General features: G+C 37.4%; 1 protein-coding gene across 7 annotated transcripts in view; it reads right to left on the reverse strand.

Annotated features, from left to right (window-relative positions):
* The window catches only part of LOC117241733 (myelin regulatory factor-like protein), a 65,333-nt gene that overhangs the window by 27,291 nt on the left and 12,945 nt on the right, over positions 1-25,097 (reverse strand). Inside the window, exon 1 of one of the 7 annotated variants that reach the window (XM_033507772.1) lies at positions 9,791-9,812. The exons of the other annotated variants lie outside the window; for them this stretch is intronic. Within the exon in view, the coding sequence (XP_033363663.1) occupies positions 9,791-9,797 (7 nt within the window). The 5' untranslated portion in view covers positions 9,798-9,812. Of the gene's footprint in view, positions 1-9,790; positions 9,813-25,097 lie in introns of those variants that run through there. 7 annotated transcript variants of the gene reach the window in all.

Here is a 25,097-nt window from a genome sequence, read left to right on the forward strand (position 1 = left end):
ATGTGTAGACATTTTTCGACGAGTTTTTCATGCGAATTAACGTTGGAAGATGTATCGAGATTTTCAGTATTTGCGATAATTAAAAATACGCAGGTGCTTGTAAAGAAACGTCTGCATATCAGCTTTTTCTTTATTTTTCAATTATCCAAGTTATGCAGGTGCTGTTACGCAAAAGGAAAAAAATAATGCAATTGGGGAATAACAAAAAATTAAATTAGTCGACTGTTATTAAGATAAAAAAACGTAATTATACGGAAGCCTGCATTTCATTGATGATATCTTTAATTACTTCAAATAATTATGATATTGAAGATCATTGCGACGTTAATGAGGATTAGTCACGAGAGGAAGGACATTCTAAAAATTCGTAGGATATAAATTTTGATCGTCTAAAATACGCGAATCGATAAACAGAAGGAGAAACTACGAGAAGGTATCGCAAGAGGGTAATGGAGCAGCACGAATTGCCATTGTAAATTCTAACTTTGTTTCATTCGAAAATCGTTTCGCAGTAATGATAGGTACTTTGAAGTTATCACTATTTCATAAACTATAGATAAGAACAGCGTAGTGTCTATATAAAACGAACGAAGCAACGTAGAAGGTTGGCAGTTTGATTAATAATTGCGCGTTTTGATCAGAAATTCTAAGTTACAAGATCGATAAACTTATTAATAGTTTGGAATAATATTAGATTAATATTAACAGATCGGAACTTTTTAATTTGCGAAACAAAATTATGGGGTCGTACAAATTTTTCCGTCTACCACGTACCAGTGAAATGAAAACTATGAATCATCTGTCGCTAAAGTGTCGAGAAGAATTCACCGAGTTATTAATTGACATAAGTATGAAACATCAGCTTTTTAAAAAATCGCTTAAATAGACCTACGCTTGCAATTGAAACAGAATTTTGAACGATTTCTAAGATGATCTTAAACACACGTATAACATTTTACACTGCGCGTGTATCGCGAAACGACGTCTTCATCGTTGACGATGATAAAATCAAAATATCGATTAACTGCGAAAAACGTCGAAAATGAATCATATTATGTAAAATATTCAGCCAAGGTTCAATTCTTTATGCGAAAATAAACGAGCACGAAGTAAATCGTAAAAATTTAATGTTGAAAAGAGCATCGTGTTAATGTTGAAAAAATATTACAAGATACGATATAAAGAAATATTATTAATTTCTTGAAGACAAAGAACCATCCGCTCAAGCCCATTTGGGAATTTCATGTACGCTCGATATATCGTTCTCTGGTTTTGCAGGCGCTTTTTTTATTCGCCTTTGGTTATCGAGGAACAAGCTTCCTTCACAGGACTGAATTTCGAAACGGGACGAGCGGCATCGATTACCAATTATGGTCGCTAATGACCAGCATTTAGAGATATCCGCAGTGCACGAACGAGAATAACTCGACGACACGAAACTCGCGAATAAATTCGTAGCATCCTTCTTCGTTCGAAATCTCACGAATCTGGCGATCGCGGAAGTGGCGCATTACACGTTATTTACCGCCAACGAGATCTTATTTACGTTACGTGAAATAAGTTGACAGAAAGATTGGAAAGGACATAAGGACGTGAACATTTTGAATTTCTATAAATTTTATAGAAATATTTTTATTAACTTATGTATGTTTTCCAATGCTTCTTTTTTTTCATAGAAAGATTTCTACGACAGGCAATTTCTCTTTCGGTAAAAATTAGGATCGAAATAATTAAGGGAACGTTGATTATTGCGAGAAGAAACGGAACGAAAACCTTTTTGTGATCGATCGTTAAAAATCCAATCGAATTTCGTCAAGGATTTTTTAGGTAATTTCGAAACGCTTATTATCCTGTTGATGCAATTTGGAGAAAAAGGACAAGAAATCGCGAACAAGATCGTTACTTTCATCTTCCGACGTGGATAAAGCGTTGACGGAATTTTACTCGAGACTATTTCGACTCATTAAAACTTCGTTCCAGAGAAACTGACAATGTAACGAACGAATTCACACATTTCGTTGTTCGCGTTACGACGCAATCTGTCTCAACGCGTATTATTAACGCCAATTACAACGTAATATATAAATAAACGAATCCTTCAAATTCTCAAGATACGTAAAAAACATGCTTGGTTAAACAAATTCCGTTAATCTCCATTCTGAAATTTTTCATTGCGTTTATATCACTGAAAATGTAACTGAGAAAATGTAAATGAGATTTGATATCAATAGCGTGACAAAGAATTGGACCCCAGACTATATCTGACCGGAAACGAAGCGTATTAAGTGCACTTTTGGTTGTTTTTGGTGCATTTTTAACAATCTTTTGGTTCTGAATTATATCTTGTAACAAAGTTATTGCAACTTTGATTTGCAATTCTCTACGGTTTAGAAAATGTGACTTAACACTAAATTACCGTACCAATAAAATTGATTGGTTTCATAATTTTATCTTAAAATTCCTATTTCATATTCATATTCATATATTTTTTCTCCGCAATGATGTAATGATTTTCGCAACGATAACTAAAAGAATAATGTAATGAATTTTATTTTGTCTTTTACGTATTCGAACTCAAAATAATTTTGCATCAAGGCTACTTATACCAATACCAGTGAGAATGACTGGTACTCGTCGAAGTGTAAAAGGGTGCTGCAATCTGTTCATCGAACCCTAATTAACCAGTTTCCTCGTTTTCTACAACTTGCCACACGTTTTTCAAATTTTTACTGCGTATCATTCGACACGACGATATCGGTTATCAGGAAAATTCCGAATCGATCGCTAGATCGCTAGATGCTAACACTAGAAATATCACAGCAGTCAAAATGACTGTTTTCTACAATTGTATAAACGCAATTTAGGGATCATGGTCGCAGATGAATTAATAATACCAAAAATGTACTACATAACATGGAATTGCTTCTGTAAGAAAGTAGTAAATTCATAAATATAAAAATATTCCATTATAACGTATTTTTTAAAGACCAGTCAAAAGTCATTTTCACTGGTTTTGGTAGAAATAGCTTCCTGTTAACTATCGGTAGTTCTAGTGTTAAATTATAAATAATTATGTTTGAAACAGATAGAAGATGAACAATCTGTTTTCTTCAAAGTGCATCATTTTCAAGAATATTTGAAGACGTCAATCATACGGAGCAAGTCTCAACAAAACAACATTCCATTCTTTCCAAAGACAATCCTGTTCGTTTTTTAAAATAACTAGCAATATTTTGAAAAAAGACTACAACACGTAGTCTATGTATTTTTAACGAATACAAACGTAAGAACCCTGGACACTTTTGACGTCCACTCGTATTAATCTTACATCATGATACTCGTATTAAAAGTAGCTTTTTCCAAGAGCACCTACGTATCTTCAAAAACTGGATAAAAAAAAAGAAAGAGAAGCTGACCATATCGCTGCTTGGCATCGATAATGGCGCAACTGAAAAAATGTAAATTTTAGAGGAGAGGCATTTTAACATTTACAGAAAGATGTTCGTGAGTCGTTTCAACGAGGTCGCAAGATTGACCTGACTCGGCATATGCCACTGTTCGCGAAAACGATACAGCCTTTCGCTTATAGCGCCAAGAACAACCGAAGATGAACCGGTGTCGTAAAACTAAGACCAGGTCGATAGCGGCGCAAGTAATAATTTTGCCCTCTGACGCACAACTGATGGAATTACAAATACACCGTTTCACTTGCTAGACATGGAAACATAACGTACACCTTTCGCTCGATGACAGCAAATTTGACGTTGTTAGAATTGTACCATTATCGATGCGTCGGCGACGTAAATTGACGATCCCAAAGCGTTGATCCCAAAATCGAAAGGGTACGAGACCAATACGTGGCTCGTGCGAATGTTAACAAAGAAAGAAAGAGAAAGAACGGTGGTGACGTGTCTCGGGAAATAAAGGTGTCCAGAGCGTCGAATTGGCTCCCGTGGAATTCTTTTGGTAACCACCTGCTGTTGGCTGAGTCGCGTGCGTGTAGCCACGGGTGCGTGTAATCGCACGCATTAAGTGGCCGCGTGTGTTCCATCAACCCCTGCGCTTCTATTACCGTTACGGACGAGCGAGCAGGCCGGCGATCATTCCCAGGCGCGCTTCGAAATTCTTACCTCGCAGAAACGCAGCCAACCCGATAATATGTAAATGTTTGCTGCCGGTTAAATAGCCCACCCATCCGCGACCCCTGATTACACGAACCACCGTTTGTTTCCCGTATCGTTCCCATCGAACACGCCAGATTTCCTCGTTCTCCTCACTCGTTACGACTTTGCATAATTCTTGCATAATCGAACTACGTAAAATAAGCCAGGGCTTAGCGAGTTTTCCCAATTTTGGTTGTTCGTAACGTAACGTTGTTTGGAACATAAGAGAATGTTTTTAGTCGATTTTGAACATCGAGCGGATTACGTCGAAAGGACATTACGTTTTTAGGATACTACGTAATTACGCTGGGCGAACAGGAGGGAAGATTTACGAGTCGACGACTGTTATTTATTCGCGATCTGATATTTTTGAGGGGAATTTTATAAACACGTATTTAAAGAAGCGGAGCTCGAGCAGAAAATTATCTCATCCGCTGAGTGGTACGAGAAATTTTAATATTTCGTGTGTTTCGTATATTTTTCTATGTTGTCTGCATTCCGCGCGTTTTTTGCGACTTTAAACTTCCTTTAAACGCGCGTAAACACGATCATAAGCGCGCGAACGCACATAAGCGTGGTTTGCTGATAGCGGTGACGTGTGATTATTTTCCTACGTGGATTTATATTGTGTTCCGTGCGAAGGATACGTTTAGTCCCTGATCTAAAAATGAAATTTTAGGCAATTCATTTTCGAAGTTGTTGAGAAGCAAAACTTACACCACGATACGGATAACGACAGCTACGCATTAAAGCGAATGAAGTTACGTTTTTCCTGTTACCTGTGGGAAGAGCATGCGAACGTTAAAAGATTGAACAGTGACGCGAAGAATCTTACAATGCCAGAAAGTCTGTGAGTGTGACTCGAGTAATCCAGATGATGGATCAACGCTCTAATTGCCAGGCGTAAAAAAGGAACGGCGGATGTTTCAATCGTAGATTAACAGGTCCCGTTTCGCTCCAGCAAAAACGTCGCGTATTCTTTCTTCTTTTTTTCTTGTCCCTCCAATGTAGTTCGCTACGAATCGATACGCGGAGTCGAGAACGGCTTATGTCAGTAATCCGTGTTCACGTGCTTCGGTATTATGATAATAAACAGTGAGTAACCGTTGATCAACCTTCCATTACACATGCGACGCTGCAACCGCTACGCAAGAAAGCATGAGGACAAAAAATATTGTGCAAGCGAGTAAGAGACGCTCGTTTTGTCCAATAACGAACTATCGAATCGTGGGATTTAAAAAAAGGGGAAAACGATCAGGAAAATGAATAGACAATCTTATTAATCTACGTTTCCATGATTTCTATTTGGGAATAATAAAATGAGATATATGCGGTATATACGTTTCATAGCATAGTGATTCTTTCAAGTTATTTATTAATATCGTTAACTCGTCATCTACTATCTTTCGCTTCCTATCGTTTCATTTTTCTTGGTAATGAATTACACGTGTCTTTGCAGCAACTAAAGCAGCTCGAGTATCGGAATAGTATAGCGTTTTTTTTTTTTTTAGTTCGCGTACTTTAAACGTCGTTATTATACGGAGTATTATTAGAATTATACTATCTGTGTGTCGTATCTTCTGAAACGATTGAAATGTCCGGATGATACGATAAATTGTTTACTTCAAAGAACTAAAACAAGTGTAACGAAAATGGGTTTATATTAATTTTGATATTCACTATGATAGAAGTTTCTGTGTGAAAGATAAATCAGATAAAATTTGTGTAAAGTCTATAGATTTACGATAATGAAAGATATTAATTGGACGATAGAATATGTAATTGGAATATAATAAAACTTCTCTAAAATGAATAAATCCGCAGAATTTAAAATCATAGAAGATCCATGTTCCGAGTCGCGAACGGAGTCGCGGGTTTCGTTGAACCGCCGTATTGATGCAATTTGCAGTTGTTTTCGGTTTTCCCAAGTTTCCTCACGCCGATCTCATTGTTCGAGCCTTTATCGCCACTTTATCGGGATTAGCAACAATCCTCATGTTGATTATGCTCGACTCGTTAAGACATGGTCTGAAAATTCGCGCGCACGCGTTCCTTTATCGTCGATTGTAACGCAACGCGCGTTATCGTGCGCGAATCGAGCGACCCGCGTCTGTTTTCGTACGGCACGGCAAGGTATAAGCGACGTAAAAGAAAGTCAACGAATCTTTTCGCGATGCTTTATCGATCATAGGATTAGATTCCATTTACTATGCAACGAGTTTCATTCTACGGCATCGTCGAGTCGTCCGAGTTGCACAATAGTTTGGCTCATGACACGTAACGTTGGAATCAGCAGCTCAATTAAAATAACTGATGCGAGATTTGTTCTTTTTGGCAATTACAAAATACCAGGTCGTCCGGCAAGTTTCTTCCGTTTTATAAGGAAATTACAGATGCACAACATTCTCTGTTTTATATTATTTTAGTGAATGATCATAATAATAGAAGTAGAACAAAATCGATCATACGTAATTGAATAGAATTATAATATGAGACTCGACTATCATGATCATGATCGTAATATGCGTGCGTAATCATATATACATATACATAGATAAATTGTTATTCTCTATGTTACGCGATAAAGATTATTACGTAGCGATTTTCGTTTATTTTTCTTTTTTTTTTTTTTTTGTGAAAGTTTAATGTCGTGTTAAGTGCGCTTGGTTATTAGCGAAGTCTTTGGGATTTTTATTTTTGATAGTAAATATTTCAGGGAATTTTCAAAGACACACGATATGTATGGTACATTGGTTGGAACAACGGTTTGGACGATCCGTCGGCAAAGAAAAATCGCACTCTGTCCTCGCTTCGTGACGCTTCGAGAGCATCCAAGCCGTGACCTTAACTAACTGGAATTAGTGTGGCAACGAGAAAATTATCACGGTCGTTTAGCAATCATCCTACACGATCGTTCGAGTTAATGCGAAAGCCGCGTACGCGAAAATTAAATTCTCAAATGAAATGCAGTTATTGTAATTGATACGCCGCTGGCGCGTCTCGCCTCTTCGTCGCTTTTCTTCTTTCTCGCAATAAATAAAGTTACGCAATGCAAAAAAATAAAAAGAATTTCCTCGGAAAAAACACCGATAAATCATCGCTTATTTACTTCGAGATATCGTGCAAATGGAACTAATTTAATTCAAATGGTAATAACTCTGAGATAATAACAAATATCTTCTTTCCCTGACACGTGGAATTAACAGAGTTTTCCATTTTGAGCGATCACTCGTGACGCGATATTCGATGTTTCATGATACCAACAATGAGAGATCATTGACCGTCTATTTATTTTAAGAAATTGTATTATCTATAGAAAAAAGTGTAGTACCAAGTAACGAAATTGCTCAACTGTGTTTTGGTGTATTTGTATTTTCGTTGTACCGAGTGTGATCTCTCACAATTATGAAAATAAGAAATTCGACAACGTGTCAACTTGTCGCAATCTCTGAAACTATAGTACAAACTATACAAACTATATCCTCCACCCTTTCACTGCATAGTTTCTCCACTAGCGATACGTGCGACACATCGATCGCGTACCAAACAATCTCGCTGTTGCACTTGAAAGTGTCGAGAAGATATTTAGTAACACGACGCCGGCGTTAAATGCACACAATCACGTTCATAAGACACCGGACAGTTGGTAATGTTAAACACGATATTTATTAACGTAGGTTTGTAATAACGGTTTAAAAATATCGACTAATCAACCAGTATTTAAATACCTACACGCGTTAGATCAAACGTTCCAAGTATCCTTCAACGAAAATAGAAACAGAGAGGAAGAAAATTCAAGGACGAAATTTCGTTACAGAAGGATTCTGGAAGATTAATTCCCGGTAATCGCCTGTAGATAGAATATTTCTTATAGAAGAAAAATTTGATCTATGACATTACACGCGTCATACCGATGGTAACGAGCTATTGTCTATGATCGACGACAAGCGTAAACTCGTAATAGCAAATTCTCCTTCTTCGTTCATTAGCTTTCATTAGAATTATTCCTTTTTCTTTCGTTTATCAAGATATCGTAATTGTATTCTTCGACTACCTTGTTCGACTAAATTAACTTTCATTCGTTTCGATATGAAAACAGTATACAAGTTGTAGCGATAGTCGAACTTATTTGCTCAAGATCAAACTTCTTTTTTCTCTGTTGTTGCTGTTGCTTTATTTTCGATTAGTTTTCTATCGATAGCGAATTCCTTTACGAACGTTTTTAAATAAACAGCGTTATTTTTCAGTGTCAGACAACGCTGGCGTGTGTACATGGCGTGGTCGAACATGCGATCAGAGATTTTTCCTCTTTTTTATTACGAGACAAGCATGAATTCCCTATGGTACAACGATAAACGTATTATCGTGTTCGAACGTTTGACGTCCACGTGCACGTGTCTATCATCGCTTCATGTCTAAAACGAACTCTGCGATCGGCAGTTGTAATCGTGGCAAAAGGACTGCAAGAAACAGTGCCTTTATTTCTCCTGAAAAAATAGAAAAGAAAAGAAAAGAGAGAAAGAAAATGGTATATAGTATCGTAGAAATTTGCGAATAAATTCTATTAATCGCAGCTGCGATCTTCGTTTATGGAATTGCTTTGTCGGAAGGCGAAAATAAATAAATGTTATAAAAATACGTAACTTGAAACAGTTGATTCGATATTGCAATTATTTGAGAAAACGACTCTCGATTTCTTCTATGATGAAAACGGTATTATTGGGTTGGCAACTAAATGATTGCGGATTTTGTCATTAGGTGGTAATCACTTAGTTGCCAAGCAAATAATTTAAGAAAATGTAGCCTATGATTGAAAGAATATAGAAATATAGAATATATATAGAATATAGAAAAGCCGAGTCGATGCAAGGATTTTCGAAATTTTGTCTAATTCAGATTCTTCGATCTCGATGAAATCGGTGATAATTTGTTGGAAAAAAAATCGAGAAATATTTGATACGCGACTGGAGTCAGTCCGTTGAAGAGATGTGAAGTTTCCGAAAGGATAGAACGCGCAAGACAAACACAGCGTGGCGCATAGATAATGGAATTGCAAATGATAAAAATACACTGATCTACAGAACGCGTTGTCGTCAAAGCGTGAACAGTATATAGAAATGGCTGTATCGATAGGGAAGCACGTAACAAATTACAAAAATAATTAAATTATTAAAACTGACAACGAACTGTTTGCCTTAGCGATACATCCGATCTTTTACGTTCGCGTTCATTCAAAAATCTCTATATATCGTGCACGATATTTTGGCGAAATTGTTGGAACCTCGTTGCACGATTAAAAGCGATACTAAATGAACCATTGATATCGGCGTAATTCAAACGAAGAACAACGTATACGTAAAAATTCAGTTGACTCCGGTTAAACACGTTATTCGCAAGAGTTATTTAAAACGATGTGTTACTTTATTCCAGCATTATATATTGACTGTTAAATGCAATCGTGTTACCTCGTTCGATATAATAGAAACATCATTGAAAGCAACGAGTGTGCGCGATAATGGAATAAATTAAAATGGAGTCAATTAAAAACCCGTGGCGGTTATTTCGTATGAGCACACAATGATGCCATTCTCACATTTCAATTCGATAATTAGATTCATCGCATTTACCTTTCATACATGCGTCGTGTATCAGGGATTCTCCTAGGCTATGCTTGCGCTGCTCGCTCGAGGTGAATTTAAAATACAACCACGAGTTTTAAACATTGTACGCTCGTTAAGTATGCTCGTTAGTGTTCGAAAGGAAGGAACAATGAGCTTGTTTCAAGCTCATTGCGCGAAATCACCGTTATAATAGTACGGGCCACGATATACGTATACCGAGGTCGTAAAATCTGTCGGTAGCCAAAGTTTATGTTTCGGCCGTCTGGATAAAAGAAATGAATAGCGACGTTGGCGTACGGAAATTGTCTTCATTGACTAAACGGAAATTCTTAGCTAGACAGATATTTGCAATATAGGACAAACTTATGGTTTAATCGGTGTTTAATACGATATAAAATAAAAGTTTGCATAGAACAGATCGAAATAAAAATTAATATTCCTACTTTGTCTTCGGTATTCTCTACATTTTCATAATTACAAGGATTGTGCAAATTTTTGCATAAATTTCCCATAAACGCATAATCGTCCACGATCTAATAATAAAACATCATTTACGCGGAACGCCAGAGGAAGATAGAATCCCCACGGAGCTTGAAATGAAAATTTTAATGTACAACAAAACAAATGAATATACGGTGGTCTTCGAATTTACTCGTCCCTCTGTTAAGCTGAAATATTTTCTTTTATCCTACAATCTTAAGACGTTTGTCTGTGTTGTTACTCGATGATTTCATTCATGACCTCGCTATATCTTCTTTCATATCGTATATATTTATCCGCGCTTTATTTAAATCTCCTTATTACCAATGGAATATCAAAACGTTATCGTGATTCAAGCGTGAAATTTATTAAATTTTAACAACGAATCGCGTAACGTTTATTTCCATATTCTCAAACGTATCCATGCCATCGCATCCGCAGTTCGAAACAGTAAATCGCGGAACGATTAGAAACGTCGTTTAATATCAACAGGAACGTGAAAAGTGGAAACAAAAGAACGTCGTTCGACGCGTTTCGTCGTCGACAAAATTCTGGTGAAAACACGTAGTCGACTTGAACACAATGAATTATCGTCGTCATTATCATTGTCGTCAATGCCATTGCGATTGTCGAGCGTATCTGCATTGACTCGATGGTCAATAATTTTATTCTCGAGAAGCTACTTCCTCGTTTCGTCGATGTGATTCTCGAAGAAGTTTCGAAAAGTTGTAAAGATACGCCGCACATATAGACACAGGTAGGTGGAAGACGCATGGTCGTTTTTCGTCGCGAGGAAAGTTTCCTGATATTTTAAATCAACGTACTTTAGGAATCTTCTTCTTTGCGTCGCCAATGTTGCGACAATTTAGATAAGTATCGGAATTATGGAATTACAAAGCGATCTTTCCCTGAGAATTCTGTGTTTGATCGAGATTAACTGGATTTAAATGGAACGAATTTTTAAATAGAAAATTTACGTCATTTTATTTTTAACAATGTTTTGCCGTTTCCTTTCGACGACCTCCGTCTTCGTTGGCGACTCTTATACTTTCCCAGCAATTGAATTAAATATTTAATTTTGAGGGACCTTTGATAGCTTTACCAAGTTTACGAACTTTAAGAATCTGTTAAGGATGTTCCAATTTCCTACCAATTTTTTAGAAGCTCTATAAAACTATTGTAAGAATCCAGCGAAGAATCTCTCAAGCTTCAAAAATTGCTTATGAATTTTTATCATTTTCTACGTTCTATCATTTCACAAGAGCTTGGAATATTTTTCAGACGATAAATCTTAGACGATACAACTTTACGGATATAATAGAAATATGAAACACCGTGTATACGTAGTAACGTAAATTAGTAGGAAGAAGGCGAGACACGGGGACCCTGTGGGTCACCTGCAAAACGGGTTACGGAAACCGCCAAGAGTGCGTCGTAAAAACTAATCCGAGCTGTTCCATTTCTATACTATTCATTTATTCGTTGGTTATCGGTGAGAACATCGGTTCGATCTGGCTGGAAAAATCGGTGAGCTAACTCTCGTAGGTTAGCTCGAACAAGCACGGTAAATAAACGTCGGAGCCCAGAACAACTGTGAAGAAAAAACGATGGAATTTGCGCTGACAGAAAATTTGTACGATCGCTACGTAACTTCCTCTTACGCGTATACTATCGATCGATGCGTGTATCGTGAATCGAATGTCCGTGATTGGACATTCGAGACGGCGGATTATTTAATTTGTATCGACGATTGTTCAATGAAACGCACCTATGCACCTTTCACCGGACGAGACACGTGTCTTAACGCTTTCAACTATTTCAACAGTTCGTTCATCTTCGAATTAGAAAGATAATGGTAATTTGACTATGAAATTATGGATAAATTAGAAATCTATTAGAAATTTATTTGAAATTTCTAATTCAATGTTTCCCTCTAAAGTTTCTTACGATCAATTCTAAGCAAGTTCAGTGACCTTGTTTAACGATGTGAAAGCAATTTTATTAGTTGCAATGTACGTTGATACGATAATTATTGTTTTCGATAAACATATTACAAGCTTCGATAGAAAATCAGTTGAAAATACAATAACGTGTCTTGCTTGCTAGAAAGAGATTAGAAGAAGACCGTGCAGATGTACCAGCAAGCAACTTGTATTCCACATTTATCCCGACTGAGTAAGAAACATCGCAATGATCTGATTGACTAAGACCGTCTCAGTCTCGGTTAATTCGATTATCGATTAAGAATGGAAGATGATACGATTAACTAGAAGACTCGATAATCTACAAACAAACGTATTTAAATGTGAGGCAAGGGCTGCTGGGAATATGGCTGGAAATTATTATTCCAACACGTTATACCGCTTAATTTACCGAATGTTCTCGCGAACAGACTGTAAATTATCTTCAAGAAAATAAAGAAAAAAGGAGAAGGAAATAAATATTATGTTTTAGAGCTTGTAGTGATTTCGTACAGGTTTAAAAGTTCCTGTTGTATGTTGTTAGAACGCGACGATAATTTCTGGGAAAAGATCGGTATCATTTTATATTTAGAATTTAATTCTTCCTCAAATTCTAGACAAACGATAATCCCAAAGTTCAAACAGTGATAGTGCTGCAGTTATATAGTAGAACATTTAATATGCGATAACAAAATCGGCAATCGTAATTGTTGGGTTTAAATTAGGAAACTAATTCGTCACTTCAAATTCTACGCTAAAAATATAAATATAAATAGGTTGCTCTTTAAACGCAGATTGCCAAGGAAAAGATCGAGGTTTTTCAGATCAGCTCGTACAATAGCACGATCCAACGAATCGACGATCGTAGCGAATAATCGTCAGCTAATAACGGTATATTTCACTGGCATATGCGACGAACGCGGGAAGCGGAACGCGTGCCATTTTTTAAATATCCTCTAATCGAGCCGATTTGCATGTGCGAGCTGAATCGAATCGCGGCCTGACTTTTGCTCGCGTTATTATCGCCCATTCGAGTCGAAATGGTGACGACGATGACTAATGAAAAGCAGCTTATGATTCGTGGCGGTCGCGATTTAAGTACAGCCATGACGACATTTCGCGTTCGAGAAATTAATGGAGCAATTCTAGTTCTCAATGTGACGAACTGCCTGCGCTTAATTAAACGCCGATAGTGTCGTTAATCCATTAAGATATAGCATGATCCTTCTCTTCTTACCAACTTCATTTTTCCTAATAAATATCAAGAAAAATAGCCGTATAATAGAATTTTAATATCATTTTCAATTCTATGATATTGAAAGATCGTTCGCAGAAGGCAACAATTAATTAACCATTCGCCTTTCAACCTTCTTTCAGTGTTCATTTACGATTCGTTCGACCCCATTCCTAATCGTTCGCGATACTCACGATCACCGAGCGGAGTATTGTACCGTGAATACCTCCATAAGATACTGAAACACAATCGACGTGGAAAGAATTTTTTCTTTGATACCACTATGAAGAAGAAATCGCTTGGATCCTGTAGTCGAGCGTGTTCGCGTGCGCCTGTGCACTTAGCCTAAACGCCTGACCTGATCCACGCATCATTCATCCGTGACGTACACTGTCTGCGGACATAAACGTTACTGGCGAAGCAATAAATATGGTAATACGTTTAACGTGGGCGTGTACACGTAATATAATATGTGTATACTCGCGTAGAAAAGCTGTCTCTCGCACGCATCTACGAACGTTTATCCGTATGCGTTTGTAAACGTTTGCGATGGTGTGCGCGCGTGTGTAGGAGAGTGCAACCTAGTTTATAACGCGACACAGTTATCCGGCTTTTAGAGAATCCAATGTTATGTAAAAATCCTGATCACGTAACGAAAATCGCTCGCGAAAATCGTCGACGATGGACGTAACTATAGTGGCTGGTCATTTTCATCATCAGCTGGATAAGAATCACTCGTTAAAAAATACAATTAAACGGATAATAATAAAGTGCTATTGAATTAAGTATCGTCCATGTCCAATTTACGGCAGGAAAATCCGAATTATACAGTGTGAAACGAACAAATTCATAGGTTTCGCTGGACGATGATCGACGTACGAAAAGGATTCTATGCAAACTTGAAAGAAAACGAATCATGTAAACGAGCAGGTCTGTATTGTGATCAATTTTCCTGTTCTTATCTCGTTCGTGGGAAAAGAACGTAATTTGTCCATTAAATCTTTCGGTTAACTCTCATACGATTAGTTTTATTTATTCGGGAAACAAAGACTCGAGAAAAATTCACTGGCGTCGAAAGAAAAAATTCCTTCTCCTCGCAAACGTACGTATTAAGAAAATTGTGATTTACGATGAATATTCTGTAACAGGCGATCCATAAACATAAGTATGTACAAATCAACGTGTCACGAAGAAGAAGCGAAATAAGAAGGAGGGACCAATAAGCGAGGGAGACGCAAGGTAGGCGATTTAGCGTGACCCAAGCAGAAGACACGGCAACGAGACATCAAGAGAAACAACCGAGGCCATGTTTCTTCCGTAATGGATACGTTCCACGGTTTTCTACCTCGGCATTCAATACGCGTTAAATCGTGGCCGGGCAAACAATCGTTCGGGACCATTTATCTTGCGATTCACGGACAATAATCGTCCTCGGGGCACGATCCAACTTCTTTCGATCGAGTTCCTCGATTTTTAGCCTCTTTCGAGATACGTTTTCGCAATTCCTTTCATTTTCAATCGAATTTATTTACCAAAGAATTGCTTTATCCGCGTTCTTTCCTTTCTTTATTCCTCTTCCAATTAAGTTCGAACTTTTGCGAAAGGAACGACTGAAAATGGTTGATCCCATGGATTTCTACGCGTGTTAGGTTGCATCTAAATAATTGGATAACCCAAGTATTCGGATATTTCATCAGCTATCGTGAAGCTTATTCGTTGAAACTACATTTATAACGTCTTTGATTTTCGACTGAATTTATCAAACAAAATATATGGAACTTTTTCAATCGCATGGAATTTTCCCTCCATCTTATCTCTTCAATATGCTCTCGCTGTTTCTTTAACTTTTCCGATTGAATTCCTCGTTAGAGTCCTTTTCTTTCTCTCCACTCGTTAACAAACGATCACGCGAAATTCTACGCACGTCCATTACATTTGAATGGCCAAAGAAGCGAAGTATTTTAGACTTAACCTTCCCTCTTTTTTTCTTCTTCTTCTTCTTCCTTTTTCCATAGAATTTATCACCAAAACCGTTTCCTTCTGTCCACTCGTTAATTTTATATCTTTGTGAAGACAGAGACGGAAGATGGCCGATCACGTGCAATTCTATGCACGTTCGTTGCACTCGGATCCTTGGAGAACCGCAGTATTTAAGTGTTAACCTTCCATCGGTCTTTTTTCCTAAATCGTATTCCGTTGAACGATCACGATATTCGACGATCGTTCTCCTTCTTGGTTGCACAGGATGATTTAGTGGCGGGTAAAAATAGAAGTTACGAATCGGGTAGCTGTCGAGGAAGGAAATTTGATGGACGTGTTTACCAGCAACGTAGCTTCGATTCGTCACGATATTTATTAACGAATTAGATTGATACAACTGTAGGATGTTTACGAGATACCCGTACGCGTTTTATTACACTGCAATATTTATTTGCCATAGTACTATTTATCCTTATCGATCGTCTTTGCGATATCAGTCTATTCGTAGTTTTATTAGAAAGGAAATTTCAAGGAAAAATATGAATGAGAAATATAGTACGCTATAATGTAATGTAAAATATATTTGGCAAAAGTCCAGTGCCTCTTTTAGTGGGAAAGAGCAAGTTGTTCTTGCCAGATTTAGGATTCGACACGCTAAACTGACACGCTCTCATCTTATAATTAAAAACCAGCCGAACAAGTGCAATATCGCTGTAACTGTATTCTGTGGTGTCAAACATTCTGTTCATTGTAGTAACGTTTCCCGCGAAAATCTTCATATTTCTCAAAGATGTTAGTTTGTATCACCAAGTACGATGTAGGCTATCCACTTGGTTCACACATGCGCTGTACGATATTAATTTCAGTGTAGATTAATTGTACTGTAATTGTACCGTGTATGATAGGATAGAAATTATTTAAGTTACTATTACTAAAGTTTGCATAACATAATTTATTCTACTTCGTACTTCAATTTCTTCTATCTTCTTGTTACGTAATTTGTCAATCGCGCTGGCTAATGATCATAAAAGATGTTTGACGCGACGACTAATAAAATAGCTAGCAACAATAATAGCACAACGCAAGCGATATAACGCAATTTCTCGTATTTCATTTACCCTTGTTATTCCTACGGTATTTAATACGATAATTCGTTTCTCAGTGAGTAAATTAACAAGATTTGATAAAAAAAAAAATATTACAAACGGCTGATACGAGCTTTAATTTTCTTTTCTGCGCTTAATTCACGTGTCGATTGCGTCTTTCTACAAAATAAATACCAGTCGCTTTTAAGTACGTAAATTGCCTCCTTTCATAAACGAACCTTGACATATCCAGTTCATTAAGGTTTCCAGAACACCATAATTGCAGAGTCAACTTTCTAACAAATCGCAGACAATCCTCGTCAAAAGTAAAAACCATGAAGTATCGTCTCATGCATCCGATTCCCATGCATCTGTTTTCCATCGAGCATCAACGACATCGTCGCAACTACAATTTGTTCCAACTACGATGTACAGAACTCTGCACGATCGTAGTCACCTTGCAACAGCGCGAAGCAGCGAATGATCGATGCGTTCCTCTCATAGTTGAAGCGTAGAAAAGTCGCCTGATTCCCACACTGATACGCTCGAGCTGAACTTTACCTCGTGGAATCCTGGTGTCCCGGCTTTCACCGGTTGCGTCACTTTTACGATGATACAAATCCAAGCCGGTGTACTCTGTGGACCGACGCTAATGCCAATACCAGCGTAAGGAAACTGCATCGAATTTATCCACTTAAGAAGAGGCTGGCGGCTATAGAGAACTCGGTTCGAGAAACCCACGCCTCCGCGTGCATGCAAATCTCTTTTTCTCGTTGGCCGCGTGCTCTCTCAAGGCTCTGCCCGTTGTACCATAGCGTATAAAGCCTGATTCATACGGACGCGCCATCCTTGCCGATCTTTTTACGTAATTATTTATTTCCAGTTATCTGTTGCACGATGTACGGTATAATATAAAGAGCCACTCGGCACACGTGCTCTGGCTACAACGTTCGGGGAACGACTCCTGATCCTCTTGCGTTTGATCGATGACCCGGATATCGTTGGGGGCCGATTGTCTTCTTGATTCTGTGCCACGGTGACTTTGACGACTTCGTGTCGTGGAACTGGCGAGAATACGCGAGGTGACCTATGGTGCTCTTCCGTCATAATTATTATTTACTTACCATAAACGTTACAATCTACGTAAATGTACGGAATAACGAGACGAGACTCGGGATCTTGCGCGTTCGCTGCGAAGTTCTTGAAAGAGTTCCGTTTGCCGATTCTCTTGTATTCGATCGATGATCTCGTGCAGGGCGAACAATTGTCTTCTTCGCATTCCACACATGTCAAATAATATTATTTCCGCGTCCAAGTTCGTTTGAACTTTTCGCAGACATCGAAATCGCTACGCGAATCCTCAAAGCTTAAGAAAGAGTTGAGACGATCCGCTATGGTAGATCGATTCAATTTGAAATTCGAATATCAATTGCGAGCGTATATCGACTATGTACGTAAACCTTCCTGTTTATTAGGAATATTAAGATTAAAATAAAAGTTAGTATTGTGACTCGCGTGGTAGTTGAGTCGCGACGGTAAATCGCAAGGGTCGCTAAACGCTTGCGTAAAATTGTTTACACTCGTTCCGGGATATCTTTGCGCGAATATCGTAGTTGCCTATTGTCGATCAATTGCGTAGAACGACGTCCGTGTGAATAGGAAGATTGACGGTGCAAGTGTAAGTCGGGCTTAACGCAGTGAAACTATCTCGAGGATAACGCGTCGTCACAACGGCAGAACATTGCGCCCACGTAAAATACCAACGCGTCACGTGAGCTAACGCGACAAACTAACAATTGCGAGATCGATCCTTGGAATCGATGGTCGAGAAATATTTGATCGCCATCGAAATCAGATGATAATTGCGCGTACGCGAAGCACGGATCTGTTGCTCGGTTTGACGAACACGACGACCGAAATTATAACACTTAAATAAATCTTTTCAGAGGGACTGTTAAAATATCTCTACGATTTTTCTCGTACTTTTTAAGACGCTTGATATATATGTTTATTTGTTATTAGACACAAAAATATATTTTATTGTTATTGTTATATTATGATATCGCGATGTTTATTGAATCTTTAATTTCAAAATTGCCTAGCGGCAGGACAAAACATTTGCCCGTAATTATTCTGGCCATTACGTAACGAGGAAGCGACTCGTGCAAATATTTTGACATTTAGAAGCGTGCAAGGGTTGTTTACATATCGGCTGAAAGTTGTCCGCGATTCTACGATCAGATTCATAGGAAAGTAACATTCTATTTCATAATCCTAAATACGTGGCCATACGACCACCGTGAGAACACGTATAACGAGATGCTCGAAGCTTACTATAATTTAACTGCGTTTACAATGAAGACGGTTAATAAGCATCGATCGAAAGATGATGATAATAATAAAGATACTAAGTTAATGTCATTATTTAGCTGATTCATCGTCGTACGATTGTTTTATTGGTCCAGTCCAACATCCGTTTTCACTCGCCAATTTCTTGATCATGTAATAATTCAATTCGAGATAAGTAAATTCGTTTCGTGAACAGACAATGCTTTGTGTGCGCAGCGTCGAAGAATTTAATCGCGATGAAGATAACGAGGGGACAGGAGGCGCCGAGGTGTTGGTGCATCCTCGTCGAGGACGATAGCAATCAATGAAGGTGTTGCCTAAGACCGCAGGTAGAGAGGATGATTAACGCGACTCGCGGATTTCCACCGACGTAAACCATCAACGTGCTACCATTCTACCGTTATTCAGTATTTTTCCTCGCCTGCGATCGAACATTATCCACAAAATAATCCGAAAATGAGAATACACGAACGGTGGGCGGCGAAGAAAAGGGGAGGACGTGGAGCTTTGGTATTTTTCAGATTTTCTCATCGATCTTCAAAATAGAACATCGTTTTACTCTTTGTTTTATTCTGCGTGATTTTCAACCTTTGCTGATAACTTGAAGCGATATTATGACACATTGGAGTGCAAAGAATGAAAAACATTTTTTCGCTGTACACGTCAATTTCTTTTATCTATGCAACTATTATCGTGAAACTCGGCAGATTTTCATTCGCAATGCGACACAAGCCAGCGATAAAGAGCAGATACAGGAGCGTACGAAAAAATGTTACGTTCGAAATTCGTTAAAACTGGCCGTTTTTTTTTTCGGTAGACTCTTCAGACGGCAAAAAATAAAATTACTCGAACCAAACCAAGTTTCTTAAACGATTTAAAATTCGCTTTCGAACTTTGTACAGGTGTTGTCGTACCATGACACATCTTTAGCGTGTGATATAACAACGAAAGTGGGAAATTATCGTATACTTCTACTACGCGTCCAGCAAGAGAAAATATCAAAAAGAAGAAAATCATTCGAATAATCCTACGATAGATTTATTTAAACCACCGAGGGGCTGATATAAATAATATAGCAATAATATAATATAAAATCTGCGAGTTTCGAGTGAAAATTAAAAATCTTTTCGGCGAAAATCTTTTTACTTTTATAGAAGCGCGGTACTTTCGGAAGAATTCTATTGAGAGTTAATTTTCATTTTGAACTCCTCTAGTCTGTTTTATTTACTTTCGATAGAAAATAATGGAAGATTTTGGGAAGAACGAAACAGTTGGAGGAAGTTTTCTATGGTGAAGATATGTTTTCCTGGCTTAGAAAGAAGACAACTTAGGGTATATTTGTACGTGAACTCTACGAGAACCGACGGAAACTCGAGTTCCCAAGCCACACCGTTTCCGATTCTAGCCGAGATATCCAAGTAATTACGATATTAATGTTTGTTTTCGTATTACTGCGTGTCGTTGTGCCGAGCAAGAGATATTCAAGCCGCGGATCTTTATGCTAATTTATGTATATTTCGTTGCACGTAACTAAAGAAATGCAACTTAGGTGCAGACTCTGTTCATTTCGAGATTCTTTTCTATTAAAATATATAACGAGATCTCTACTTTGGATATTTTACGTACGAGATTTTTGTATATCGTAAGCGTTCTATGGATCTTCAAATTTCACATAATAAAATATAAAATAAAAATCAGGGATCTAGTCGTATCGAAACGTTTCACTCGATAATTGATATAACACTCTACGATTAGAAAGAAATATCAGACGCTGTCATCATCGATGTCCAAAGGTGCGCAAACAAAATCAGCATAAACGAAAATATCGGAGACAATCGTCGAGAATAAATTATTAAAAAACTGCGGGTTTTTACGCAAAATTTGTATCTTTATGAACGTAACCAATGAGATAGAATTTAAATGGTGATTTGCTCCGCCTGTTATTCAAAATTATACAACTTTCGATATTTTATATATTTTTATTTAGATGCATTTGCTTAAAAATCCGCCATCTAATGGTAACATTCGGGAACGTTTCATTTTTCCCGCTTTCCTGAAGTATCACGATACAGCGATTAGAATTTTTTAATATTCGAAATATTAAAAACTACGATGCACCGCGAAACCGACCAACACAAAATCGTTGCGCCAAACTGGGACCTTTTATGGTTGTCTTAACCTACTTAATGTTGCACAAATAATTTGTCCAAGATAAATCATGTCGTATTTACGATGTTTATACGACGAAAGACTAACTAGGAGAAACTGGCTCGTATATCGAGCACGTACATTTAAAAGTATCCGAGTAAATGCTTATTTTACGCGTGATGCAATTTATCTATGAAATTGCAAATAGAATTAATAATAATTTTTGTAACGGATGCAGGTTTCTTGTTGGAAAATAATTTTCCTTTCCTCCGATTAAATTGTACGCATAAATTTCCATTTAATCGAACGTGCAGTCCATTTAGCAGCGAATTCATTGACCCGTGACGTATTACTGTCCCAAGGTTATTCAAGGTCGATAGTTTACAACCATTTAAAACCCTTCAATCATAACACGATAAAATTGACTTTTTAACAATTAATTGGTTTGACATTGGTAGTCAGTTGTCAAACATTACGAAGCTGCTTCGTTATTCGAAATAACGTTGTTTCTGATTTACGAGTCAAATGAAAAAGAAGCGATAGAAGCACCGTTTACAAATTAACAAAAACATCGACGAGTTGAACTAAAAAAAAAGGCAGAAAATAGTGTGCAATTAAAAATGTTGGCGGGTTTAAAAGAAAAAATGTGTTTTATAAAAAGAAAAAATAAACTTTAAGGTGCTATAACAATTATTTAAATAAACTTTTTGACGAACTTTTTTAGTTCATCGAGAAGTAAAATATACAATAATTTAATCCTTTTTTTGGTTGTTTGTTTCAGTCAAGAATTACGAGGTGGATCTTTCCCACCGATTGAAAGCTGCGGCCCATGAAATAGGTTTAGAAATCTGTTATAATTTCTGTTTTTTACTTTAAAAAAATTTCTTTGTATTCGTTAAATATATATAAAACCATGCCTCAAAATTCAATAACTTCGTTTCTTCCTTTCCCTTAAAAAAAAAAATCACAAAAAGATGCTGTTTTAGAACATTCTAATTCAGGACACCCCTTTAAATACATCGCCACTAAATCTCTTTCGATAGGGTCTTTAATTAGAAATGGAAGCTGTGAAATAAAAGCCTGCATTTCCATAAACATCTGCAGTCTAGTAATTAATGTTTAATCGACGCGTATTTAACACTGTTGAATTTTCTCAGCTACACTGCACTATGACACTGTTACCGTTAGATCTATCTGTATAGATTTTAATATCATGATATAGTATGAGATGTAGATGGATGTATCAGGTTGTCCGAAAAGTTTCTTTCGTTTCATAAGGTGATAATAGACGAACAAGAATTTCTGTTTTATACTATTTTATTGAATTACGCGTGATCGATTTCTATTATTACGTTCGTGTATAATTCAATAAACTAATATAAAACAAAAAAAAATTGTACGTCTATTATTTCCTTATAAAACGAAAGAAACATTTCGGACAAGCTAATATATAATTTGATAAAAAGATACCAAGTATGAAATATAAAAGATAACAAGTGGTTGAAGCGCCAATTTATTGGCTCGTACATTTCTTTTTGTCATTTATACGTTGTTGTTATACAAATACCGATAGCACAGAACATGTGGATAGTCGGGAGCATTGTGTGTTACCTCGATTTTTACGAGGCTTCCCGTTCTCTCCTCTGCATGTGGAACGTCGAAGCGTTCCGCGATCGCGGCACGACTCGCGACTCGCAAAGTAGTCCACACATCCTCTCTCTTGCATTATAAACAATCTCCCATGAAAATCTAGAACGGTCGACCGTAGTAAACTCGCCGTGGCGTGTTTTGCGCGCCGCCATGTCGCGGCAATTTGCTTTATAATTTTCGTCTGTTATATCTTCGCCTTTCTTTTTATATTTAAAAGTAGAGATTTCTCGGTGGAAACACTGTAAATGTGTAGAGGATTTCGAGACACGGATGACGATTTCAATGCTCGAACGCTCCGTTTAGGGTAGCGAAATTGGTAAAGTTTGTATCTTCTTGTTTTTATCTATTAAGAGATAGAAATCCGTCAGATTTTGAAAGTTTGCAATTTTACTAGAATTTTAATTAGTTGGGTGACTCGAGTTTCGGATAATAATGTCGTGAAATTTTCTTCAAATTCGTTGTAGTTTCAATAGCTATGGATGTGCAAGATTTTTTACATTCCGTTTCACGGGAAAAAGTTTTTCTTTGAATTACTGCTACCGGTGAACGGAGCCTTAAAGAAACAGTAGGAATTAGCGATAATTGCAGAGACAGACATTGTGGAAACGTCTGTTAATTGTGAAAATTTTTAGATTTACGCCGAGTCTCGCACAAAAGAAAGCCATACGTTTCTAAAGAAATACTGAATAACGCTCTTGGAAACCAACAAAAAAAAAAAAAAGAAAAGAGGAAGAAACGGAAATTATTCGATCATCGCGAGTTAATGAAATTGCATGTGCGTTTTCATGAAACTTTAAACGTTTAGATAAGATGATAGATTTTTTTTCAAGCGTGTTGCATAAGAGGAATCAAACAGAAATGTAAGCAGAAAACGCAAAAGCAGAAATATAAAAGAAGAAACATGTCGTGGATAGATATTTATCAGCGTGCGAGTACGTGATACGAGCCTTGCGAGTAGATATGTACACGTGGGATTATCGTGAGCGATGCAAATCGTCATTAAGCCAATAACAGGCTACGACACTTGCGAAATCAACCGAGATCTCCTCAAAATGTATTGCTCTCTCGTTGAACGTTCTAACTTAGAGAAAAGTTGCTCGTGTATTCCTCTTACGCGTTGCTAACAATCCGACTATTTTTGTTCCAATCGTTAGAATTGATAATCGATATCTTAGCAGCGTGTACATTGAAATACATTTGAAATGAAAAATATGTGCATCGGGCTTTGTATAACTTTTCATATAGACGTAAGAGATCGTCAAAATTTGTTAGAAGCGCGTTGAGAGAAGTCGAAATTCACTGGATGATCGAAGATTTAAAAGTATCCAAGTTTCGTCGAAACGTATCAAAATTAGTTAAAGATATGTCTAATAGAAACGGAAGTTCACAAACGATAAACAGAGATCTGAAAAAGAAATCGTAAAAAACAAGATAATGCTAGAAATTTCAAATCAGTAAGAACTTGACAGAAATCCGTAAAAATTCCTAGACGATCGATTAAAAACCCGGCGAAAGGTATTCGAAGGAGTCGTTAAAGATCGTCGAAATTAGATTGAAAATCGGCCAAAAGTCGATAGAACTACATGGAAGTTGTTTAAAGCTGCATACCAGAAAAGTTAATAAAAATAAAAAAAAAAAAAAAAAGAATGATAAAGTCACGGATTCGTCCGTACGTTTACCAGAAGACAGCGTTTGCTTCGCGACGGATGACTTTGATTTCTTACCCGGAAGTGGCGCGTACCGCCCTGCTTGATGTAATAGCAAATTAGAGGTTCGTGCGTGGGCGTGATCGAGTGTCGAGGAGACAGAAGGTCTCGGAAAACGCGATGAAAACGGCTAGGAAACTCGTGCTCCGATCAGACGTTCGAAGCTGCCCATTTTATTAGAATAAAGGTCGCGAATGCGATAAAAGATCCCACTAGAACCAAAGCCTATCATTTATCCCTCCTCAGTGGATAAATGGAACTGGAAAGTTCGCTCGCGAGCAACCGATTAATTCGAGAGGGTTCATCGGCGGAACTAGGTGTCTGACGTTTTGTACGCGGAATTTATTACTGCAGCATTTTTATCACCTCTTCGTTCAATTTCATGGTCGATAAAACACTTTCAGTGATTGAGATCGAGCAACTTTCGCCTAGAGATGAAACGAATCTTCTGCCTCCCACACTCGCTGCTAGGATCGACCGCCAAGGCGATAATTATTTCGACGTAGCTGAACAGCTTCCGCGGCTGAAGAATACGTAGTATATGGATGGCCTGTGTCTGACTGTGTTGATCTACTTTAGAGGCGGATTAATTTCACCAGCTGCGTCTCGCGCAAATAAGTATAGATAAGTTTGTTGATGATATTCGTCTATAAGAGTAGAAATTCTTATCGAAACGTGTAACGAGATGATGATAAATTGAATTGATAAATATAATTAATA

Source organism: Bombus vosnesenskii, unplaced genomic scaffold, assembly GCF_011952255.1.
Source record: "Bombus vosnesenskii isolate JDL3184/JDL3185 unplaced genomic scaffold, Bvos_JDL3184-5_v1.1 scf7180000016261, whole genome shotgun sequence".
NCBI classification, from domain to species: domain Eukaryota; kingdom Metazoa; phylum Arthropoda; class Insecta; order Hymenoptera; family Apidae; genus Bombus; species Bombus vosnesenskii.